The 20,838-nt window shown below is 38.5% G+C and overlaps 1 protein-coding gene across 4 annotated transcripts in view; it reads left to right on the plus strand.

Annotated features, from left to right (window-relative positions):
* Window positions 1-1,797: 1,797 nt before the first annotated feature.
* The window catches only part of dennd2da (DENN/MADD domain containing 2Da), a 38,446-nt gene continuing 19,405 nt past the window's right edge, over window positions 1,798-20,838 (plus strand). For 2 of the 4 annotated variants that reach the window (XM_062392625.1, XM_062392626.1), the window contains exons 1-10: window positions 1,798-2,009; window positions 5,913-5,979; window positions 6,099-6,185; window positions 6,361-6,426; window positions 7,899-7,985; window positions 8,170-8,235; window positions 17,401-17,448; window positions 17,820-17,915; window positions 18,627-18,802; window positions 19,532-19,644. In XM_062392625.1, coding sequence (XP_062248609.1) covers window positions 1,980-2,009; window positions 5,913-5,979; window positions 6,099-6,185; window positions 6,361-6,426; window positions 7,899-7,985; window positions 8,170-8,235; window positions 17,401-17,448; window positions 17,820-17,915; window positions 18,627-18,802; window positions 19,532-19,644 — 836 coding nt within the window. In that variant the 5' untranslated portion in view covers window positions 1,798-1,979. Of the gene's footprint in view, window positions 2,010-5,912; window positions 5,980-6,098; window positions 6,186-6,360; window positions 6,427-7,898; window positions 7,986-8,169; window positions 8,236-12,602; window positions 12,867-17,400; window positions 17,449-17,819; window positions 17,916-18,626; window positions 18,803-19,531; window positions 19,645-20,838 lie in introns of those variants that run through there. The other 2 variants (XM_062392627.1, XM_062392628.1) reach the window with 2 other exon arrangements.

The following is a 20,838-nucleotide window of genomic DNA, read 5'->3' on the forward strand; positions in this document are numbered from 1 at the left end:
TGATATGACTGGGGGGAGTATATTCATTTAGACTGACATATTCATCAGGATGCAGCCACGTCTCAGTGAGGGACAATAAATCTATGTTGTAATCAGAGACTAGTTCATTAACTAAAATAGCCTTAGTTGACAGTGATCTAATGTTTAAAAGACCAAATTTAAAAGTCTTCGTTTCCTGCGTTGCTTCAGAGGTTGTGTTAATTTGTATTAGATTATTGTGTGGAATTCTCGGTCTGTTATGTTTAATTTAAATAGTTTAATCGGATGGTGGACAAACACAATCTCTATGGGGTTGTGGTTTTGTGACTGATCCAGAGGGAGCGCAGTGTTTAGCACTGCAGCTGTGCTTCCGGGTCCCAACTCTGGGTTGTATGTATATGTACAGGATGATAGTGAGATTTCTTCAGCATTGGAAGAAGCAATATGTTGCTGTATATTATACTTTTGATCACATGAAACAGTGCAACTATGTACAACGATTTCTTTATCAGGCATAAATCAAACAATGCCGACACAGCCACTAGGTTCAATTTGGGGTCCAGTATCATGCCCATGACACTTCGGCAGATGGAAAGATAAACGACTGGGATGGAACCGTCATCATTCTGGTTAGTGGACAACCTATTTCCCGAAACACAGCCACCCCAAGTCACATCACAAATTCAGTATCTCCTGCAAATAAGGCTATTCGGCAGTTTGTCTTTTAAGCAGATAAACATCTTGTTGGGAGATTTGTCTGACAGCCATAAAAGTCTGGATGGCAAACAACAGCTAAATTCTGATAATACTGCGATCCTTATCATTGCTTCAGATAGCAAAGCTTCAAAGGTCTTGATCTAGCGTTATCTTTCTTTAGCCGTACTATCATCATTTTGAGATTTCCAAGATTACTTTGATCATGCCCTTTGCACTCTGAACAGCATATTAAGATTAAGATTAATATCCATTTATTGGTCCAAAACACATGCACAGACATGCAAAGGCACACTCATGCAGGTAGGGAAATTTAATCTCTGCTTTTTACCCCACTGGTGCAGGACACACAGAGCAGTGAGCGACCATGTACGGCGCTCGGGGAGCAGATGTTTGGGGAGTAAGGTGCCTTGCTCAGGGGCACTAGACAGGGTAGGGAGACTCTTGGATTTTTGGACAGATCAATCCAGGTTCGTCTTTCGTTGTCTCTCCGTTGAGTCGAACCAGAGACGAACCAGAGACCTTCTCTGGCCATAGTCCAAGTATGTCCTCATATGTTGAATCTATTTAAGAAAGATGGCCAAAACTCAAGACTATTGCATTTCAACCAGAGGGACATTATACACACTTTTATGTCATCTGAATAGACAACTGCAGTTCCTTCAAGTCATTTCTGCACTGTCTACAAATGATCCAAAACAGCAGGACTACTTCCATCACAACCATCTTATCGTCTGGCACCTGCTCCATCTTTATATCACCAATAGATGGCACAAGTTGGTTATGGTCAAAGATTTCAAGACCCAAAGGCAGAGCACTCCAAGGATATTACATTTAACATTCATATCAATTATTGAGAATCAAACAGGCTTACACAGGATCTTACCGGGGACAGTTGCCTCAAAATGATTTAAAGAGTCAGGAAAGTACACAGTACTAATCATTATCCAAGTCTAAGTAGTACATTAATTAACTGGTTTTAAAAGTAGACGAACGGTGTAACTGTACAGCACACACACACACACACACATTGTGTCATCTGCGTCACAGTATTGTGGTTAAACATTGATAGAGGAAATCCCAGCCTTAGACTGAAGTCCAACCGCTCTCTTAAATAAACGCTTCCTCATACACTTGCACTTGCTTCTTCATACTACTGACTGCTGGGAAAGAGAACCTCTTCAGCTTTTATTTACTGAGGGAGAAGTAAAGTCAACGTAATGTCGGAGTCAGCTCTTTAACAGGGAATCCAGTGGATAAATAGTGTCTTACATCAGCTCAAGAAAATGGATAAGACGTCACAGCAAGCACAAGTGGTAAGTGTGTTTCACACTCTTTGTCTGTTGCTCCTTTATGGTCAACTTGACACTGAATTGTAGTGAAATGTAAAGTGTGAGAAACTGACAGTTCGTATGAACACATGACAGCAGGAAAAGAGAACTTTCATTTTGTCAACTTTTCACTTTTACTTCCTGCAGATTTACATCAGCACACCATTTTGGTGTTGACTCAGAGGGGAAGGCTTGAAATGTAATTACTTGAACCTGAACCATTTACTCTAATCATGTGTAAAAAACTGTAAATGTGGCCACAGAGTATAAGTGACAGTCTTTCTATAGTCAAACTTGTAAAATCCAAAACTGATAACAGATTAACTCCTGAATACTGCAGTTACTTTAGTTTGAAATAAGTTCTATCTCATCAATTCACATTGCATTGTACTCACAAGGGTTCAAACCATCTCAATGTTTGTATCATTCTCTCTCTGTGTAAGTGAAACAAAAATATATCATCGGTATCAGAGGAGGAGCAGACTGAAGTGCTGATCAACCTGAACTTGAAACACTGACTATACATGTTAAATAGATTTTAAATTGGGGTCCCTGCAGTATATATACTGATAATCTCAATTGATGTAATTTTAAAAGGGGAAATGGTCTTTTTATGGTTGGAATCAACAAAACATTGTACTTTACTTCCTTTACTATTATTTGATCTTTTCTTAACTGTCACAACCTGGCTCAAGGCTGGACAAAGTAGTGTAGACCACATATGAATTTTTACTTAAGACTAAGGTTATTTGAAGAAATGAAAAGGAAATGAAATGTGTAAAATCAAATCAGAACTGAAACTAAATGCTGTGGAAACCATGGGGAGAGAGATCGACTGAGTGTCACCAGCTTATAAGATGCAGCCAAACCAGATGAGCTACATCTCCTTGACGACCAAACCCCCGCGGGGGAGGCCTGCTCAGAGACCATCACATTAACTTTAACTTAAATTTTTTTTCGATTGCATAAACACTATAACTCAGCTTAAACTCAAGGAGCAAAACAACGGACCAGATAAGCACCACTATAAGCACAATGTCAGCCTCACACTTTTTGCAAATCAATACACACATTGATTACCAAAACACTAATCACACTTGTTTACATTAGACACAGAAGTATATCATGATGTCACTTCTTTGTAATTCCAAAGCACTGCCTGTCAAATGACAACCCCATGAGCCAATCAGTTCAACACAGCCGTCGAGTGTACAAACACAAGATTGCTTAATTGTAATCAGGTTTAAGCACTTTACAAATGCATCATCAGAGTTCATCTGACTTCAACAAAAATGGAAGGAGTCAGAAGAAGAAGAAGAGTGAGGATGAGAGCGGGAATCCATGGAGGCGGAGAAGGAGGAAGAGGAACATGCGGAGGCCGGGCCAGAGGTAGAGGCGAAGGTGGTGGTAGAGGAAGAAGAAGACCTGAAGCAGGAGTAGAACATGCTCAAAGTACAAGAAGACAAAATGTATCAAATGAAATTCGCGCAACACTTGTTGACCATGTTGTGAACCACGGATTGACGCTAAGGGAGTTAGGGTTAGAGTTCAGCCAAATCTTAGCAGATATACAGTGGCATCTGTCATTGTAACCTGTACTGGATACAGAATCTTCTGTTTGTCTGATATTTGCTGAGCTAACAGTTTTATGCACACTACTGTAGTAGCATGAACACTGGGATATGTATGTTGTGATTCTCCATGTTGACATGTTGACTGATTTGGGTATATAGACAGATATACATTATACTTTCATCAGGCTGCGGCATTTGTCTTGTGTAGTGTTTGGTGAATTTATTGTATATTTGCACTTTTTCTGTGTACTTCATTTACAGCAGTGTAATCACTGAGAAGTAGAATTGCTTAAAGAGCTTTAGGTTAGCAACAGCAGTGTGTAACTGGTTCAAACAGAATTAGGTCATATGAAACGTGTGTGTTTCATATGGTAACAAAATTCCATTTTTTTGTTTGGCAAAGGATCTGAGGTGTTCTGCTTATTGGGTGTGTGGTTGTGCTAATTTGTGTAGTGCTTTGAAAAACTGGGCCCTGTTTTCAAAATTGTGCTTAAGCAATGGAGTGTGTGTATGTGTGTGTGTTTGTGTGTGTGTGTGTGTGTGTCAAAACAAAGAGGATTTTTACATTAATATCCAAATTGCAAGAATGAGAAACTGATTCTAACAAAAACTAACAGGTCCTCAAATATTTGGGATTGTAAAGTACAACCCACAACTTGGTGGCTGTAGTTCAGAATGTGTATATTTGTAACTTATATATGATTTAATTTCTGCATTCCGTTTTCTATTCTACATACATTAAAACATTTTGTCTAATTTATTTCGTTTTTCACTGGTTTGGTTTGGTCAGGACCAATAATCGTAATCGCAACCACATGCACTGGTCACACTGGGTAGTTAGCGACACCAGAGGTGTGATATGGTTTCTCCTAAACTTCTGTCTCTGTGCTCGGACATGTTAAACTTAAACAGAGATTTCTAGGACATTATTCATATTACATGTTCAAATAAAAAAAAAAAAAATACATAAATACTGCACAACATTTTGGACTCTATGATAAGTAATTTAACAATTTAATTCTGAAGTTTTTGCATATTTACTGGTTATCAATCGGGCCAAAAATGTGAGAATGTGAGGTGTGTTGTAAGGGCCCATATTGGCGTGACGGAGGTGGACCCCATTCTGTGTAGTGGCAGCACAAAGGATGATGTTACCCCCACGTTGCCCTGGGACATTGATTATAGCCCTGTGGCCAATGATATTTCTGCCTCTCCTTCTTGCTTTTGTCAGGTTGAACCCTGCCTCATCTATGGATATGAATTGATGCAGGATTTCCTCATCCATCTGTAAAACTCTCAGAAATACAGTGAAAGACAAGATTGTATAGTTCAGCATAGGTCTGGTATACAGTACATTTACATTATAAAGGTTACGTGTGCAGTATTCAACATCACAGTGCTCACTCTTCTTCTTTTTTGAGCTCAAGCTCCATTTTGGTTGAAGTCAGGTGAACTCAGCTGCTGCATTTGTATAGTGCTTAAACCTGATTGTTGTGTCTACAATTAAGCAATCATGTGTTTGAGCACCTGATGGATGTGTTTAACCAATTAGCTCATAGGGGTGGTCGTTTGTCTGTCAGTGCTATGGGATTGCAAGAAAGTGATATTTTGATATACTTATGTGTCTAATATAACACAAGTGTGTTTAGTGTTTTGCAGATCACTGTGTATATTGTTTTGCAAAAAGTGTGAGGCTGACATTGTGCTTAAAGTGGTTCAGATCTTGGCCGATATTTTCTCCTTGAGTGTAAGGTATTGATAATTGTGTAATACTTTTGATTTTAGTGTTTATGCAATCGAGAAAAACTGTAAGCATGCACATGCAAGTGAGACGTCAAGCAAGTTGAACATTTAAGTTATGTGTTCATAATACAGACTTACAGACAGACAGACATGCATTAATAGACAGTTCATACAGGCAGAAAGACACGTGGGTAGAATCAGTAGGGAATTTCCAGGATAGTTTCATAACTGTAACCATATTGGTATTATTGTAACCATAACATAAAATGTCCTCTCACCTCAATTGAGTAATTTCAACCCAACCATGATGCTTCTCTAACCTTAACAAAGTACATATTGTTGACCCAATGTAGCAGTCATCACCATGTTGAGCTCCGCATCAAGATCAAGATTAAATGTCAAATGGTGTCAAATTTATTCTGAATATGCCAGACGCTGATGGGATATAGACTTATTTCTTTGCTTGCAAGTCAGAACATTTTATTTTCTTGTGATACAATTCCTTTCTTGTCAACAAATTTATTTAGTCTTATATTACACTTAAGTGTATTCTTGTTTCTTTTTCTCTCAGAATGCGGAGCAGCAACTGCTTCCAAACACAAGGAGAAGTTTCAGCTTCTCATCTCTTCGTATAAAAAGTATGATCAAGTCACACACATTCAAAAAGATGCCTTTATTTGGTCAAAGACAATACCTGCATGTCAGACGGCCTTTTAATTACTGACACCTCTTGCTGCATCTCGTGAATTTTCTACAGAAAGGCACAACAGCGATGAAGAGGGTGGATTTAGAAGGCGCAGAGGGTTGCTGTTGTTTTCATCAGTGCGAGAGTCATCAAGGAAGGGTAAACATGATACTTTCATATTTCAGCTCCACTCACACATTTATAAGATGGTGACCTTAATTCGACATTCTCTTTCAATAACATGAAAAATCAATTTGGTCCCTAATGAAGAACACCATGGTCAGAGTTATCAATGCAAACCTTGTACGCTTTATTTTTTGCCTTTCAATCTCAGAGCCGGTCTTAGGTGGTGATGGTGCCTCCCAGCCCTGTGGTTCTAAAGACCAGGTGAAGAAGACAGGTGTGTTACAATGTCACAACGTTAAATGATCAGCAGCTCGATTCAAGCTTCACTGTGACCGGCTAATTCTGAAGCTGCTTGGCTTCCAGGTGTAATAACATCCAATCATATTCAAACAGGTGCAGCTATTATGACCCGGAACTTTGAGTTGTGTTCCATTAAACACAAAGGGAAAAATGTCCTAGTGTTCAGTCTGAACATACCTTTACTCTGCTGACATACACATGAACTGAAATGTAATAATCATGCATTGGGTTGGGGGATTAGTTTGTTTGATATAACAGTTTGTAGGTGAACGGGGGGGGGGGGAGCGGAGAGGCAGATAAATCTAATCCAGTTTAAACATGACAGAAACCAGACAGGGAGCAGTGGGAACAGATGGAGGGTTTGAACCTGACACACAAACAGGCAGGAGTCAGGGTCACAGGTGAAAACATGATCAAAACGCAGGGACAGAAGTCTCAGTATACAACTGGAGGATTGAATGAATACTGGGTGAATACTGGGCTTAATATGGAGGCAGCAGGTGTGATCAGGTGCCGAGGAGACAGGATGGAGAAGACCTGCAGCCACATCCTGTAGCAGCATTCACCCTCAAACACAGGGGGAAATGAAAAACAAGAGAAGAAGGAGGGAGTGATACCCAGCTGGCAGCCAACAGACACAGGAGATGAAACACACAGAGTAGTAGAGTTTAAGTCTCAAAATAGAGTTCAGGTTACGGTATTCAAATCACTAAGCAAAGAGGAAGTTAAAAAACAGAAGATGAGTACAAAAACACAAAGATACTGGGAACAAAGGGCTGGGACGTGAGACTCAAATACTACAGTGAACTCTCAAACGGAAGAAGGACAACAGAGACTTAATCCACTAGAGGGAGAAACTAGGGAGGTGAAGGTGGAAACAATCAGGGTGATCCACAGGTGGAGGAACACAGGGCAGGAAGTGAGGTTTGCTGAGAAGACACAAGAGTTGAGTGTACAAAATAAAACAGGAAATAATTCAACATAAGAAGAAACAAGAAAAAATAACCTTTAAAATGAGTCTGGGATGTTAGAAGGACGAAATCTCTAAAATGTGTGTAGGACTATTGCAAATTAAGTTATAATTTTGTTTCCTTTATTTATGTTGTTACATTTACATTACGTCAAAATAATCTAAGACTAATTAGCAATTACGTAGAATTACAAAAATTCTAATTCTGTCAAGGTCAATTTACTATTCATGAGAAGTTCTATTAGTAGTGTGAATTAAGTTGTACAATGACCTCTGTGGCTGTGATGTGGAGCAGCAACTGTCTCCAAACACAAGGAGAGGTTGAAACTTCTCATATCTTCGTATAAAAAGTATGATCAAGTCACAAACATTCAAAAAATTATAAAATGCCTATATTTGGTCAAAGACAATTCCTGCACGTCAGACAGCCTTTTAATTACTGACACCTCTTGCTGCATGTCATGAATTTTCTACAGAAAGGCACAACAGCGAGGAAGAGGGTGGATTTAGAAGGCGCAGAGGGTTGCCGTCGTTTTCATCAGTGCGAGAGTCATCTAGGAAGGGTAAATATGATACTTTCATATTTCAGCTCCTCTCACTAATTTTAATCTACCAAGATGGTGACCTTAATTCGACATTCTCTTTCAATAGCATGACAAATCGATTTGGTCCCTCATGAAGAACACCAACTGGTCAGAGTTGTCAATACAAACCTTGTACACTTCATTTTTTGCCTTTCAATCTCAGAGCCGGTCTTCGATGGTGATGGTGCCTCCCAGCCCTGTGGTTCTCAAGACCAGGTGAAGAAGACAGGTATGTTACAAAGTGACACTAAATGATCAGCAGCTCGATTCAAGCTTCACTGTGACTGGCTAATTCAGAAGCTTCTTGGCTTCCAGGTGACCAATAACATCCAATCATATTCAAACAGGTGCAGCTATTATGACCCGGCACTTTGAGTTGTGTTCCATTAAACACAAAGGGGAATATTTTCAAGTGTTCAGTCTGAGCACACCTTTACTCTGATGACATACACGTAAACTGAAATGTAATAATCATGCATTGGGTTGGGGGATTAATTCTCCTGGAGAATATTGTTGCTGCTATGAATTTCTGAAAGCTCCCTGACAGAGCAGAGTCTTAAACATGGGAAAAAACTGTAATAATTTTCTTATTATATATTGGGCTTCCATCTTATAAATATTATTTCTGTCTATGACAACACCTGTGTGTAAAGTTTAAAGCAAGTATTGGACCTCAATGCTAAACTAATACATGAAGGCAGAGTTAAAGTTAAAACGAGATTTACTGAATATAAGAATGAGCAACAGATCTAACAGTTTGTATGTGAACAGGGTGAGAGCGGAGATGAGATGGCAAGTGATGAATCTAATCCAGTTGGAACGTGACATGACAGAAACCAGACAGGGAGCAGTTAGAACAGATGGAGGGTTTGAGCCTGACAAACAGGCAGGAGTCAGGGTCACAGGTGAAAACATGATCAAAACGCAGGAACAGAGTCTCAGTATACAACTTGGTTAAACAGAAAATTTAATGAATACTGGGTGAATAATGGGCTTAATATGGTGGCAACAGGTGTGATCAGGTGCGGAGGGGACAGGATGGAGAAGACTTGCAGCCACATCCTGTAACAGCATTCACCCTCACACACAGGGGGAAATGAAAAACAAGAGAAGAAGGAGGGAGTGATACCCAGCTGGCAGCCAACAGACAGAGGAGATGAGACACACAGAGTAGTAGAGCTAAATAATATAAAAAAAGGGGTTCAGGTTACTGTTTCCAAATCACTAAGCAAAGAGGAAGTTAAAAAACAGAATATGAGTCCAAAACACAAAGATACTTGGAACAAAAGGCTGGGATGTGAGACTCAAATACTACAGTGAACTCTCAAACGGAAGAAGGACAACAGAGACTAAATCCACTAGAGGGAGAAACTAGGGAGGTGAAGGTGGAAACAATCAGGGTGATCCACTGGTTGAGGAACACAGGGCAGGAAGTGAGGTTTGCTGAGAAGACACAAGAGTTGAGTGTACAAAATAAAACAGGAAATAATTCAACATAAGAAGAAACAAGAAAAAATAACCTTTAAAATGAGTCTGGGATGTTAGAAGGACGAAATCTCAAAAATGTGCTATTGCAAATGATGACATGAATTATTTTACCTTATTTATGATGTCACATTGACAATCTAATTCTGTCAAAGTCAATTTACTATTCCTGAGAAGTTCTATTAGTTGTGTGATTTAGGTTGAACAATGACCTCTGTGGCTGTGATAGGATCTTTATAAATATATCACAGTATGTATTTTGCATTACATTTAACTCAGGCCTCAGTTCACAGGGTTCTAGAAAAAGAGTTTTTTTATGCATTGTGTGGGGGACGAGGGCTTTGCTCTAAAGCCAGGTATAAGCAGAGGTGTAAAAAGTACTGAAATATTGTACTCAAGTAAAAGTACCTTTACTTTGATGAAATTTTACTTAAGTACAAATAAAAGTACCCATCTAAAAATCTACTCAAGTAAAAGTGAAAAGTAGTTCATTTAAAATGTACTTAAAGTAAAGTTACTTAGTTATTTCAACAACTTGATGGGGGGCCGCTTTAATTTTTAATTAAAGCAGTATCTTTACAAATATAAGTGCAATGTAATTAAACATGTCAAACATTAAACATTTAACATGTCAACACAACATTTAAGAACTTTTGGGACGACATGTCAAGACATGAACCACATGACAGCTAAAATAAAAAGTTCAAATGCCGCTGTCCCACTGTATATTTAAACTTTTGGTTAAACTTTGGTCCACCTTTAGAGCACTAGTCTACACACTTCTTGTTGAGTTTGAGCAACAGCTGATTTTCAAGGTGAGTAGAGCTCACCTTGAAAAGCACAGCTGAAGAGTCGCTCCCAGGCGGCAGAGGCAGGTAGGCCAGTAGGCTATTGAGTTTCAGGCAGTGTTTTGCATGAACGAGTTCAAAACAAATAATGAATTTGAACGGTGAACATGTTCATATTATCTGAGGTCTAGCTAAAACGTTACAGAATGTTTTCCTTCTCCTGAGGAGAGACGCTGTCTAAATCAAATGCTTGCAACCTGACTCTGCGATCGTTGTTGTGTTTATTTGAAAGAAATGCACATTTTTATCGGGGGGGGGGGGGGGGGGGGGCAGGAGTGAAGCTTATATAGAGCGCCAAATGTGCTAGGGCCGGCCCTGTGTAGCGCACTGATTCTCAAACTGTAACGGATGTAATTTCCAATGTTGCGAAGTACAATACTTCTAAAATCGAATTAAATAAAAGTAAAATAACCCATTTCAAAAATTACAAAGTACACAAAAAAACTACTCAATTACAGTAACGTGAGTAAATGTAATTCGTTACTTTACACATCTGGGTATAAGCCACCAATATACATTTGAATACATGCATACCAATATGTCCACATGTGAATGTTGGGCAGCACTCAGTGAATGACTGCTTTAATGAGGGACAAATAAAATGAACGTGATAATAGTATCTGCTCTTTGACTTTTAATGCATGGAACAGCCATCTTGGATTATGAGGTCGTGGCTGAAGAGGTTCGTCTGTCTCTGAGTCTGAAATCCAATTTCAGGGGACATTCAAATGGAACACACCACTACTTTACATGCATAGACCAACCACAACATTAACACTTTAACTGTTTAAATGCTGTTTCTGATTTGTGTATAATGGTTTCCATTATGATAAATGTAAGGTCCAAAACATTAAGTTAGATGGCCCATAGGCCTCTGCTAAACTTTTACCAGTGTTTTAGAAATCTGCAGAATCAGTTTAAATCTGCGATTGTCTCCTTTTATCTGTGTGATGCAAGCAGTTCTGTGGCAACAATATGAATTTAAGTATTGTAGTGAAAAGCTGGAAATATGCGTCGTCCGACAGTTCAGTCCCAGGATCCCCCAGTGTGAATGCCAAAGTGTCTTTGGGCAAGTTACTGAGCACCATATTGTCCATGATGGCTGTGCTGGCAGTGCATGAGTGATGAGTGATAAATAGAGATGCACTGCGTGAATATGTGTGTGAATGGGTAAATGGCAAAACTGTGCTGTAGAGTGCTTTGACTGGTTATCATGACATATAAATACAGGTTTCTCTGCCAAAACTCTATATTTCAATACATAATGAATTAATACAAAATTAATAAAAGGATAAATAAATACATAAATAAATATATAATTACATTATTAAATACATGAATAAATGCCTTCTCCCGGCCACGGAGCTGTCATGGACTCAACCACCTTAGCCAGGGACTGTTTATGTTCATTTATGACAAATCATATCGTCACCGCGATATTAAACAACATTATCTCATATCGCATGTTTTCCCAATATCTTTCAGCCCTAATTATCATCACCAACTGGTATAGAGAGTATATTAGAATGTTAATATTTACAATATTCCCAGATAATAATGAAATAATTATCATTTATAAAAGACCATATTATAGATTTTTTGAATCCTATGATTTCTTTCTGCCTCATCTCCATCTGCTGGATTGTAGCTTCACAGTGCAAACCAAACTCAGGTTGCGCCTGCTGGGTCTGTAACACTGTTCACAAACCAATCAGAAGCTTTAACCAACAGTTGACAGTTTTTAAATGTACTGTGCAGCAGGTTACGCAAAGGATAAATAAAAGTATAAATAAATAAATAGATAAAATTTGAAATTTATAAATAAATGTCTAAATAAAATTCGAAATATATTGATAAAAAGATAAATAAAAATATATAAATATATTTATAAATTCACATTTATTCAGGCAATTAATTTGATAACTATCTACCTGTTTATTTATCCTTTTATTTATGTATTTATATAATTATTTATGTATCTATATAAATATATATATAGTTTTGGCCCAGAGAACCGTCCATAAACAGGTTCTTATTAGGTAAGAGCTGCGCTGGTCTACTCCAGATGTTCGTGTTAGAGCTTGTTGTTGCCTGCAGCTGGAAGGAGGAAGCCTGGCGGATCTCTGTTTCTCTACATGAACTTAAGTTAACCCTCGGCGCTGTCCAGCTGTTGTTAAGTAAATGTGGCTGACTTGCTTGTTGTGTTCACTGGCAGCAAACCAGGCTCCTCGTTACAGCGAACTAAAGTCGCATCGCACCGTTTTTTTCGCTCGTCCCCTGAACGCAGCACGGAGAGCAGCTCCTGAGCTCAGACGGTTGGTGCTGGTGGTGCGGCTGGGGGTTTTGGTTGGAAGTGAGCACACGGAGCAGGATGACATGTTTGAGTCGGAGAGGACACGATGAGAGCCGCTACAGCTGCTGTGTCACTGACTCTGAAACTACCCAGAGTACCGAGGTGTGTGTGGAGCAGCCATGAGTGAAGCGGTGACGAGGAGGAGGAGGAGAGGAGGCGCACAGAACAGATGGAGTGAGTACTGACCATAACTTTGTACGGAGACTGCTCTAGGAACCACATACTCACAGTGCGAGCCCGGCACGAACAGCACAACGTGACTCATGTTACCGACTAACTGGTTCAGTAGCGATCCTGTAACCTGTCTCAAACAGGTCTGTGAACTCTTATATCCGGGTGTCATGTGCTCCACCACTGGTTACACCTCCATTAGTTTGTCAGACTGGTTTTTATAATGAAAATGAAAAGAGTGATATTTATAGACGTAATGATGTTATATTTGATACGATGGCCTGTTATTATTATTATTATTAAATATAATTATCATTAGAAATAATAATAATCACAATAATAATTGACTTCAGTGGTTTGTTTCTTAAAGCCATCAGATTATTTCCACTAAATACAACTTGCACTTTGGTGTGTTTCAGTTAAGTCATGCAAGTTATTTTGGTGTTTTGTTGAACCTTATAACTATATGACTAAAGCCAGATATGTGGTTGTAACCAGTGCACGTACTTAAGCTAGTTTCCCAGCTAAAATCAACTTATACCTAGTACATTTGGCATCAGATATTAGCATATCAACTTTTAGCTTTTTAATGGATCCACATGTGTAATATGGGTGATTATATTTCTGCCTCAACAGCTGCATTGACAAATACATTTTTTTTCGGGTTTAATGTGCCTTTCCGCACTGGCTTCACAGTAGGATTCCTAAAATGGATCACTAGTGAAAAGGAAATGTAAAAGTTAGCTAAAAAATGCTTTATTTGGAATAAAACGTCACACACAATTTACAACCTATACACAAAGTGGGCAACTTTTATTTTAAATCAACAGTTTCATGTTTCCTAAGTTGAAAACAACTCATGAACAGGATTCAGTTCTTGTTTAAGCCTCAGTGGGTACACCCTCCTTTGCTTACAGACGAGACAGCTCAGTGTTGTAACTTGTTCAGCAGCCTCAGGGTATAAAGCTGTTCAACAGGATTGTTATTTACACCCTTATCACGCCATTGCTATTTACCTAGTACAAGCTCCTTGTCCTGTCAATAGAGATTTTGTATTGTTAACTTAAGTAAAGGTTGTTTTCAGGAACCAGGGAGGTGAACCAGGCCGAAAGTGAAACCAGGATAATGTGCATGGGGATTTTGTTTTGGAGTTCAGTCTTTATTATGTAACGTTTGTGCTCACTCAGCTTTTTTAATTAATATAAAAGTCTAAGTGTCGATAAATGCGAGACCTATTTGACAGCAAACTAAACATTGCACAGACAACCACTAACCTAAATGAAGGCAGCCTGGGGCAAAGAGTTACCAGTCTTTAAGTTTAATCTTTCAGTTTTTGTCTAGGTTTTTTGACCAGTTTTCATCTCTGACATGCAAATATGATTTTCATCATATAATATTTTTTGAGGGATTTCAGTGCATTTGAGATTAAGATTAAGATTAAGCTACATTTATTTGTCCCAAACACATGCACAGACATGCACAGGCACACTCATGCTGGTAGGGAAATTTAACCTCTGCTTTTAACCCATCTGGTGAAGGACACACAGGGCAGTGAGCAGCTATGGCCACCTCTGCCAAAGTGGTTATGTTTTCATCTGCACTTGTCAGTTAGCAGGATTACGTAAAAACAGCTGGAACGAATGAATTTAGATGTGGTTTTATAAGGGGACTGTGTAGGTAGACACTCTGAGTGCCCTTCTTTTTTACCACTAGGAGGTTATGATGATGGAGTAACTGTCTGTCTTTTAGCAGGATTTTGCGACTAAAACATGAAGGATGCAGTATGGATTAGGAAAGAACTCTTTTAACAATTAAACTAAATAATACAATTTTTAAGATGATCCAAATATGTGGGCGGATCCAGTGACTCTGCGGTGGTGGCAGGGGTGTGTTTGTACACAAGAAGGCTGAAGGGATGGATATAGACCACACCCTTCGTGTCAGTAAACCTTTTCCGGCACTATGAATGTTTGCAACAATATTGACTCCCCATCTTTCATCACATTTGGTAAATATGAGGTTCGGACACCCCAGTATGATGTATCATTTCTCCTATGAGTTTGTGGGTTTGGTCAAATCAGTTCCCCTACTTCCACTCTTGAATGCTACCCCGATGCTTAAATTAACTTTATCCCAAGCAGTTAGATGAAGACATTATATAGCACTTCTTTTTTATGTTATTCTATTCTATTCTATTTTGTTACAGAAAAAAAATAATCAGTTTAAGATTGTTTCTGTATTAGTTATGCTAAACCACTGCTGTACATTCACTATCTAAAAGATGACAAACGGACAATTTTTTCCCATGTGACTTGAATGCAGCACAAGTATAAAAATTCTTTCCTGAGAGTCTGCAGTAAACAAGTGATTCAACAGAGTGCTGCTGTTGATACAACAAGGAGATGTTATTGATGGCTGCTCCAGTACATTGTGATTAAGTTTGAAATCAGAAGTTGTGAATCTAATATACAGTATTGATTATAATTGCAATAAATTTCATGTAATTATTTTCTTTAAAGTTTAAAGACTTATATTGTCATTGATTGAAGGTGAAGGGATTTTAAAACTTTAACACATTCTCTTAACAACAAAACATTTTTAAAATTATGAGAACGATAAAAGGTGTTATTCCTCCTCACTGTGTTTACACAATGGCTTATATTGATATATATTTATCGAATTGGACTTTTGTTATATTGCTATTAATGAATGAGGGTCACTAATGGCTTGGTTAAAGCTGGCCAGTTTTGTGTATCTGCAGGGTGTGTCTGTTAGCAGTATTAGTGGAATAAGCCAAGTCATTCAAGCCTTTGTATCGGCTGTTGATTAGCATTTAGAAACGCAAATGTCTAGGTTAGTGCCTCCGGAGTTTTTGCAGACTTTATGGGACTTTTTACTAGGGAATGTCAATGGAGTTCACTGCATGTCAGAAAGTAGCCATAGTCATCAAAAAGCTGTTTTGGACCTGTTGGATTCCTTTAATATTGGGTATCTGCTTACTCTATCCTATCATATATATATATAAATATTTATCAAACAGAATGTGTACCTGACACAGTGAAATAGCCCAGCTATATATAAGTTTAACTCACTCATCTAAATTTTTATGAGCTTCTTGATCAAACTCCTGTGGTCTTGGTTCCTGACATGAAGAAAAATACAGTCGCAGAACTGACAGTGATGTGACATGAATATTTTACCCTCACATTTGCTAATTTTGAGTGGCTCATGCTGCACGATTCTGCACGGAAGCCTGTGCAGTCTGTACAACTCTATAATACAGTCATACATTCATTCTAAGATTCAGTTCTTCAGTCACAAATGCAAGCGAAACAATGAAACTGTTGACCTTTGATTTAACATAGTTGAGCTTCAACTATTTCAGCTGTTCAGACTCAAAGTTCAGTCTGTATTCCAGACCACATGGACTCCCAAGTGTTTGCTTTAGGCTATTTGATTATCTGACTGCGTATATCAAGGTTAATAAGTAACTCATGGCTGTGACCTGAATTCAAAGGTTATAATGCGTAATATTTCCAGCAATTTTTTCAACAAGCGCACAGAAATATATTTTTAAATAAGTATTTTGATTATTTCCATCACATGTACATCTGTGAAAACGGAGAGAGCTTCAGATCTTAAAAAATGCAAACGCACAAGTTTTCTTGCCTTGCATTAACTTACTGAGGTCATATTATCTGTTGTCACGTTGTTTCTCATACATATTGCACATTTATTTTATGCATTTATAATCAGGAGGAAACCCACCTCTCAAATTCATAAAAGTCATGCAGTCACTTCATTGTGTTCTTTCTGAGGCCAAATGTACGTTGAATCCATTCAATGTTCAGTTTTCCTCCTTTGTTAAATCTTTTAAATCATATAGTAACTTCCTCACAATTTACTGGTACAGAGTAGTTTCTCACATCCTTCATTTGAGGTTCACATTTTAATTCATCAAGTCTGGGTTAGGGTTTTTTTAATCACTTTCTTCAACATTTGTTTGAAGTTTTATTTGACATTCTTCAATTTATCTGAGGGAATAATTCATGGCCTTGATTTAAAAAAATTAATTAGCCACGTTTAGGGGACTGACATCCATGCAATCTGGTGCAGAGCCAAATCAAAATGTGGTTCGAGCAGATTTAAATGGGCTTTCATAGTATGTAGGGTCTTTTCAGCCAATGTATGCTAACAAATAATGCTCCAATCCTAAAACTACCACTAATGTGTAGCTGAGATAATGTGGATTCGGTATTGCATCAAGTGCTTATATGTATCCTCAAAAGTTATAGAACCGAAATGTCCGAATGAACATGATGGATTTGATAGGGAATTTAAGTGCACGGCTGGAGGTATGAGCTCTACTGGGTGCTTGGTTTGAGTTTAGATGATTTTTTACCTCAGGTTTATCAATATAATATTTTCCACAGTGTAGCATAATGCCAGTAGAATGGCTGCGATTGTAAAGTCCCTGTTACTGAATCAGGACTTATCCTGAGTAGCATTATATTCACCAAACCTCTGTCTTGTGTAGGTGAACAGCCCATAGGAAACCTCATCTCTGATGTTGCTGGAAACCACGGTAAGAAAAGTCGCTGAAGTCCAATCAGGCTGTTTCTTGATGATACATTTCCCTTTTGACTGACAATATAAAATTCTCTCTTTTCATATTACCAAGCATTGTCAAAATAAGGTTTCATAACTGATAATAGGACTGTCATGATATCACATTATCGTGCGGCAAATAAATACAATTGAGCCTCGATATTTAAGTTGAACCATAACCTAAACTTATTTATAAATAACAATGATCTAAAATGCCAAAACTTCTTCTCTGCATTGTCTATTCTGTTAAATATAGTTTTAACAACAAGTCAAAAAGAGGAGCTGGGGGTAATGTTGTTGTGTGACAGTGACAGTGTCAGTGATGTGCAGCTTTTGTTTCTCCATCAGATCCCATCCCATCAGGTGAAGATGAAGGTGGACGACAAGGGGCCCTCAAGAGGTTTAGTGCCATGTGGTCCTCCTTCCGCAGAGGCAAAAAAGAGAGTGAGTACTCTGTTGAAGCGACATGATTCAGGCACATGATCCTTATAATTACTCCTATTATCATGGTGTCTTAGTACCACTTTAGTTTTGTTTTAGTTTACTGACTCAAGTAACTGACTTGTTTTCTAATTTCTGTTCTATTTATATTAGTCAGTGGTTCTGTATTTACTCCGTATACACTCAAGATCAAAAGTTACACTCCTTCACTGACATGATACACAGATTTAAATATTCAGAGTCTGAATTACACTTTCTGAAGATAAAGTCACATAGCTCATTAATAAATGCCCATGGATCTGCTCAGAAATAAAAAATGTTGTGTAGCGCTTATCTGAAAATCATCAGGAAGAGTAATCCAATGATAGTTATTTCCACAGTGACAACAGTGTAACTCATGATACACACTTTCTCCACTTTACACCTCCACAATGAATATGAAACATCACGATGTAAGTGAAATGCAAGCTTTCAGCTTTATTTCAAGGATATTATCAAAAGAAATTTATAAACAAGTCATTTCTAAATAACCATATAATTCAGAGGCTCAAAGGAATCTGACTGCTGTTGATGTGGGGGTGACAGATGGTTTCTGAGCAGAGCAGTAAAGTGCAGTGCACAGGACAGATGGGTAGTTTGAGAAAGAGGCCTGTGGACATTTCTGTTTGGACTACAGCAGTAACCCTTCACTATGTATTTCTACACTCTGTGAAGGATCGAAAGACCAGGAGCCTGCAGAGCCACTCGGCCAAGCAGTGGAACCCAACACATCCAGGCAGCAACGTTACTTGAGTGGTCAGTACTTCTTTGAGTATCTGGTGGTTGTCAGCCTCAAGAAGAACAAGGATGGAAGCAGCTATGAGCCTCAGATCACCTACCAGTTTCCCAAGGTCAGTTTGTCACTGTCACACCATGTAGTAACATGAGATTTGCCTGAGAAAGTACACCTGATGTGTTGCTAAGAGAGACAGATCACAGTAATACACAATCCAAGGCAAAGTTGTGTGGTCTGTCCAACGTAGTATATTATCCACAGTTAGTGGTAAGAAATACAACAATTTCTTGTCATAGATTTTTAGCTGGCTCAAGGAAATTCCCCTGTTTCTGTTGATGTCAAATTTGGAAAACAAATGTAATAACTATATTAACTGCACAGGAGCCAGTTCTGTTGCTGTAGCAAGTTCATAATGACCAGTGTGGAAACTTAACCTGCTCATAGAGTTGTTTGTTTCCAAAATACGAACCCGAACAACAAGTAAACGATTCTGATATGAGGATTGCAGGACACAGAGTTTAAAAGGTGGGGCCATAGGCTACATCCATACTAATACGTTTTAGTTTGAAAAGGCAACTGAAACTGGTCCAGCAGCATTTTCAAACTTCTCTGTTTAAGTTGCTCTAAAACTCCAGAGTAGTGTGGACAAGAGGCGTATCTGGAGCAGAATTGATGTGGTAGTGTGGATGTATCCGAAGTCGGCCCCTTCTTCCGTCATAACTCACCCTAAAACATTGAATTCCCAGCTTATCAATTTTAACGCTTTGTTCAAGAGGATATGTTAAATTAACAATATGAAGCAGCCAAACCAAATCAAGATATGTTGATATCTGTGTGTTTTCAGAGGGATGGGATGGCCAGATCCCAGAAGGAGGAAGAAGAAAAGACGCTACAGGCAATCACATTGTTTTGTTTCCCAGAAGGCATCAACTGGGCTCCTTTAACAGAATACCACAGGTTTGTCGGCTCCTTTATCACTTTGACAACCTTTATTCCTGTGTTCTTGCTTCACTCTACACTAAAGTTCATAAAAGATCCATGACTGAAAAGAGGTCAATCTGAGTCTTTCTGCTTTGAATGTTAATACTCTCTTTTTATTTCACATACTCAAATCTAAAAAAAAAGAAAAAGTGATTGTGCCAAATGTCTGGACAGAATCACCCTTCGCAAACACTTTCTGTAGTGGAGTCTTTCTCTTTTTGACTGAATAATGTCCTTCCTGCAGATCACTTTAGGTTTCAAGATATTTGTAGGTTGTTTAAGATCTATCCACAGCGACGTTCAGCTCAGGGGACTGAGGCCTCTTTTCACCTTCACCGTTTTGATCTACGTTTTTTTTTTTTATTGAATCTACCTGTGCAATGTTTCCAATCCCACTGGCTGCTTCACAGCTCCACAGCACAACATTTCAGCAAATGGCTAAATTGTTTGTCTCATCAAAAGTTGCTCCAAATAGATCTTTAGAGATTTTATGGCAACATCTATCCACAGCACTTATTTCTACTCTGCCCTATTGTCTTTGGAGTCTTCAGAAGCTCACGTCTGTGATGATTTTTATCTCATGAGTCATGTCAGAATGCAAAGGATCTGTCATTTCTTCATGAAATGTGTGACAGTGGAAACTTATAGCTGGAAGCACTTTTACTACAGCTCCCTTTGCCTGTGTAGGCATCTGACAGCTTTAATCTCAGAGCTGCAGTCAGTTTATTAAAAGAGCTCATGTTGGCTGAGTGTTACCACAAGAGTCAGAGACTTTGGCTACATCCATTATGCTACTTTCTATTTACAAACAGTGTTTTCTAACTAAAACGATCTCTGTTCACACAAGATATTTAACTATTTAAATCCCTGTTCATACTTACACGCCTGAACTGTCACGTGACAACTCATGGACAATGGACATGCATGTGCCGGTGCACACAGGAAGTATTTGGTTGTTGATTGCAGATTTTTTCACAGATTGCTGGAATAATAGCTCATCTCCTACACATCGAAACAGTTGTAATGTGTTTTCAAATGAAAACGGAGTAATGTGGATGTATCATTTATCAACAGCTGAGCTGCACTACATGTGCCAATAAATCAAATACAGCCTGATGAGTTAATGAAGTTCCCACTGTTTTACAAATAGAATTGATCAGATCTTGAACA

Source organism: Platichthys flesus, chromosome 7 (assembly GCF_949316205.1).
Source record: "Platichthys flesus chromosome 7, fPlaFle2.1, whole genome shotgun sequence".
NCBI lineage: Eukaryota > Metazoa > Chordata > Actinopteri > Pleuronectiformes > Pleuronectidae > Platichthys > Platichthys flesus.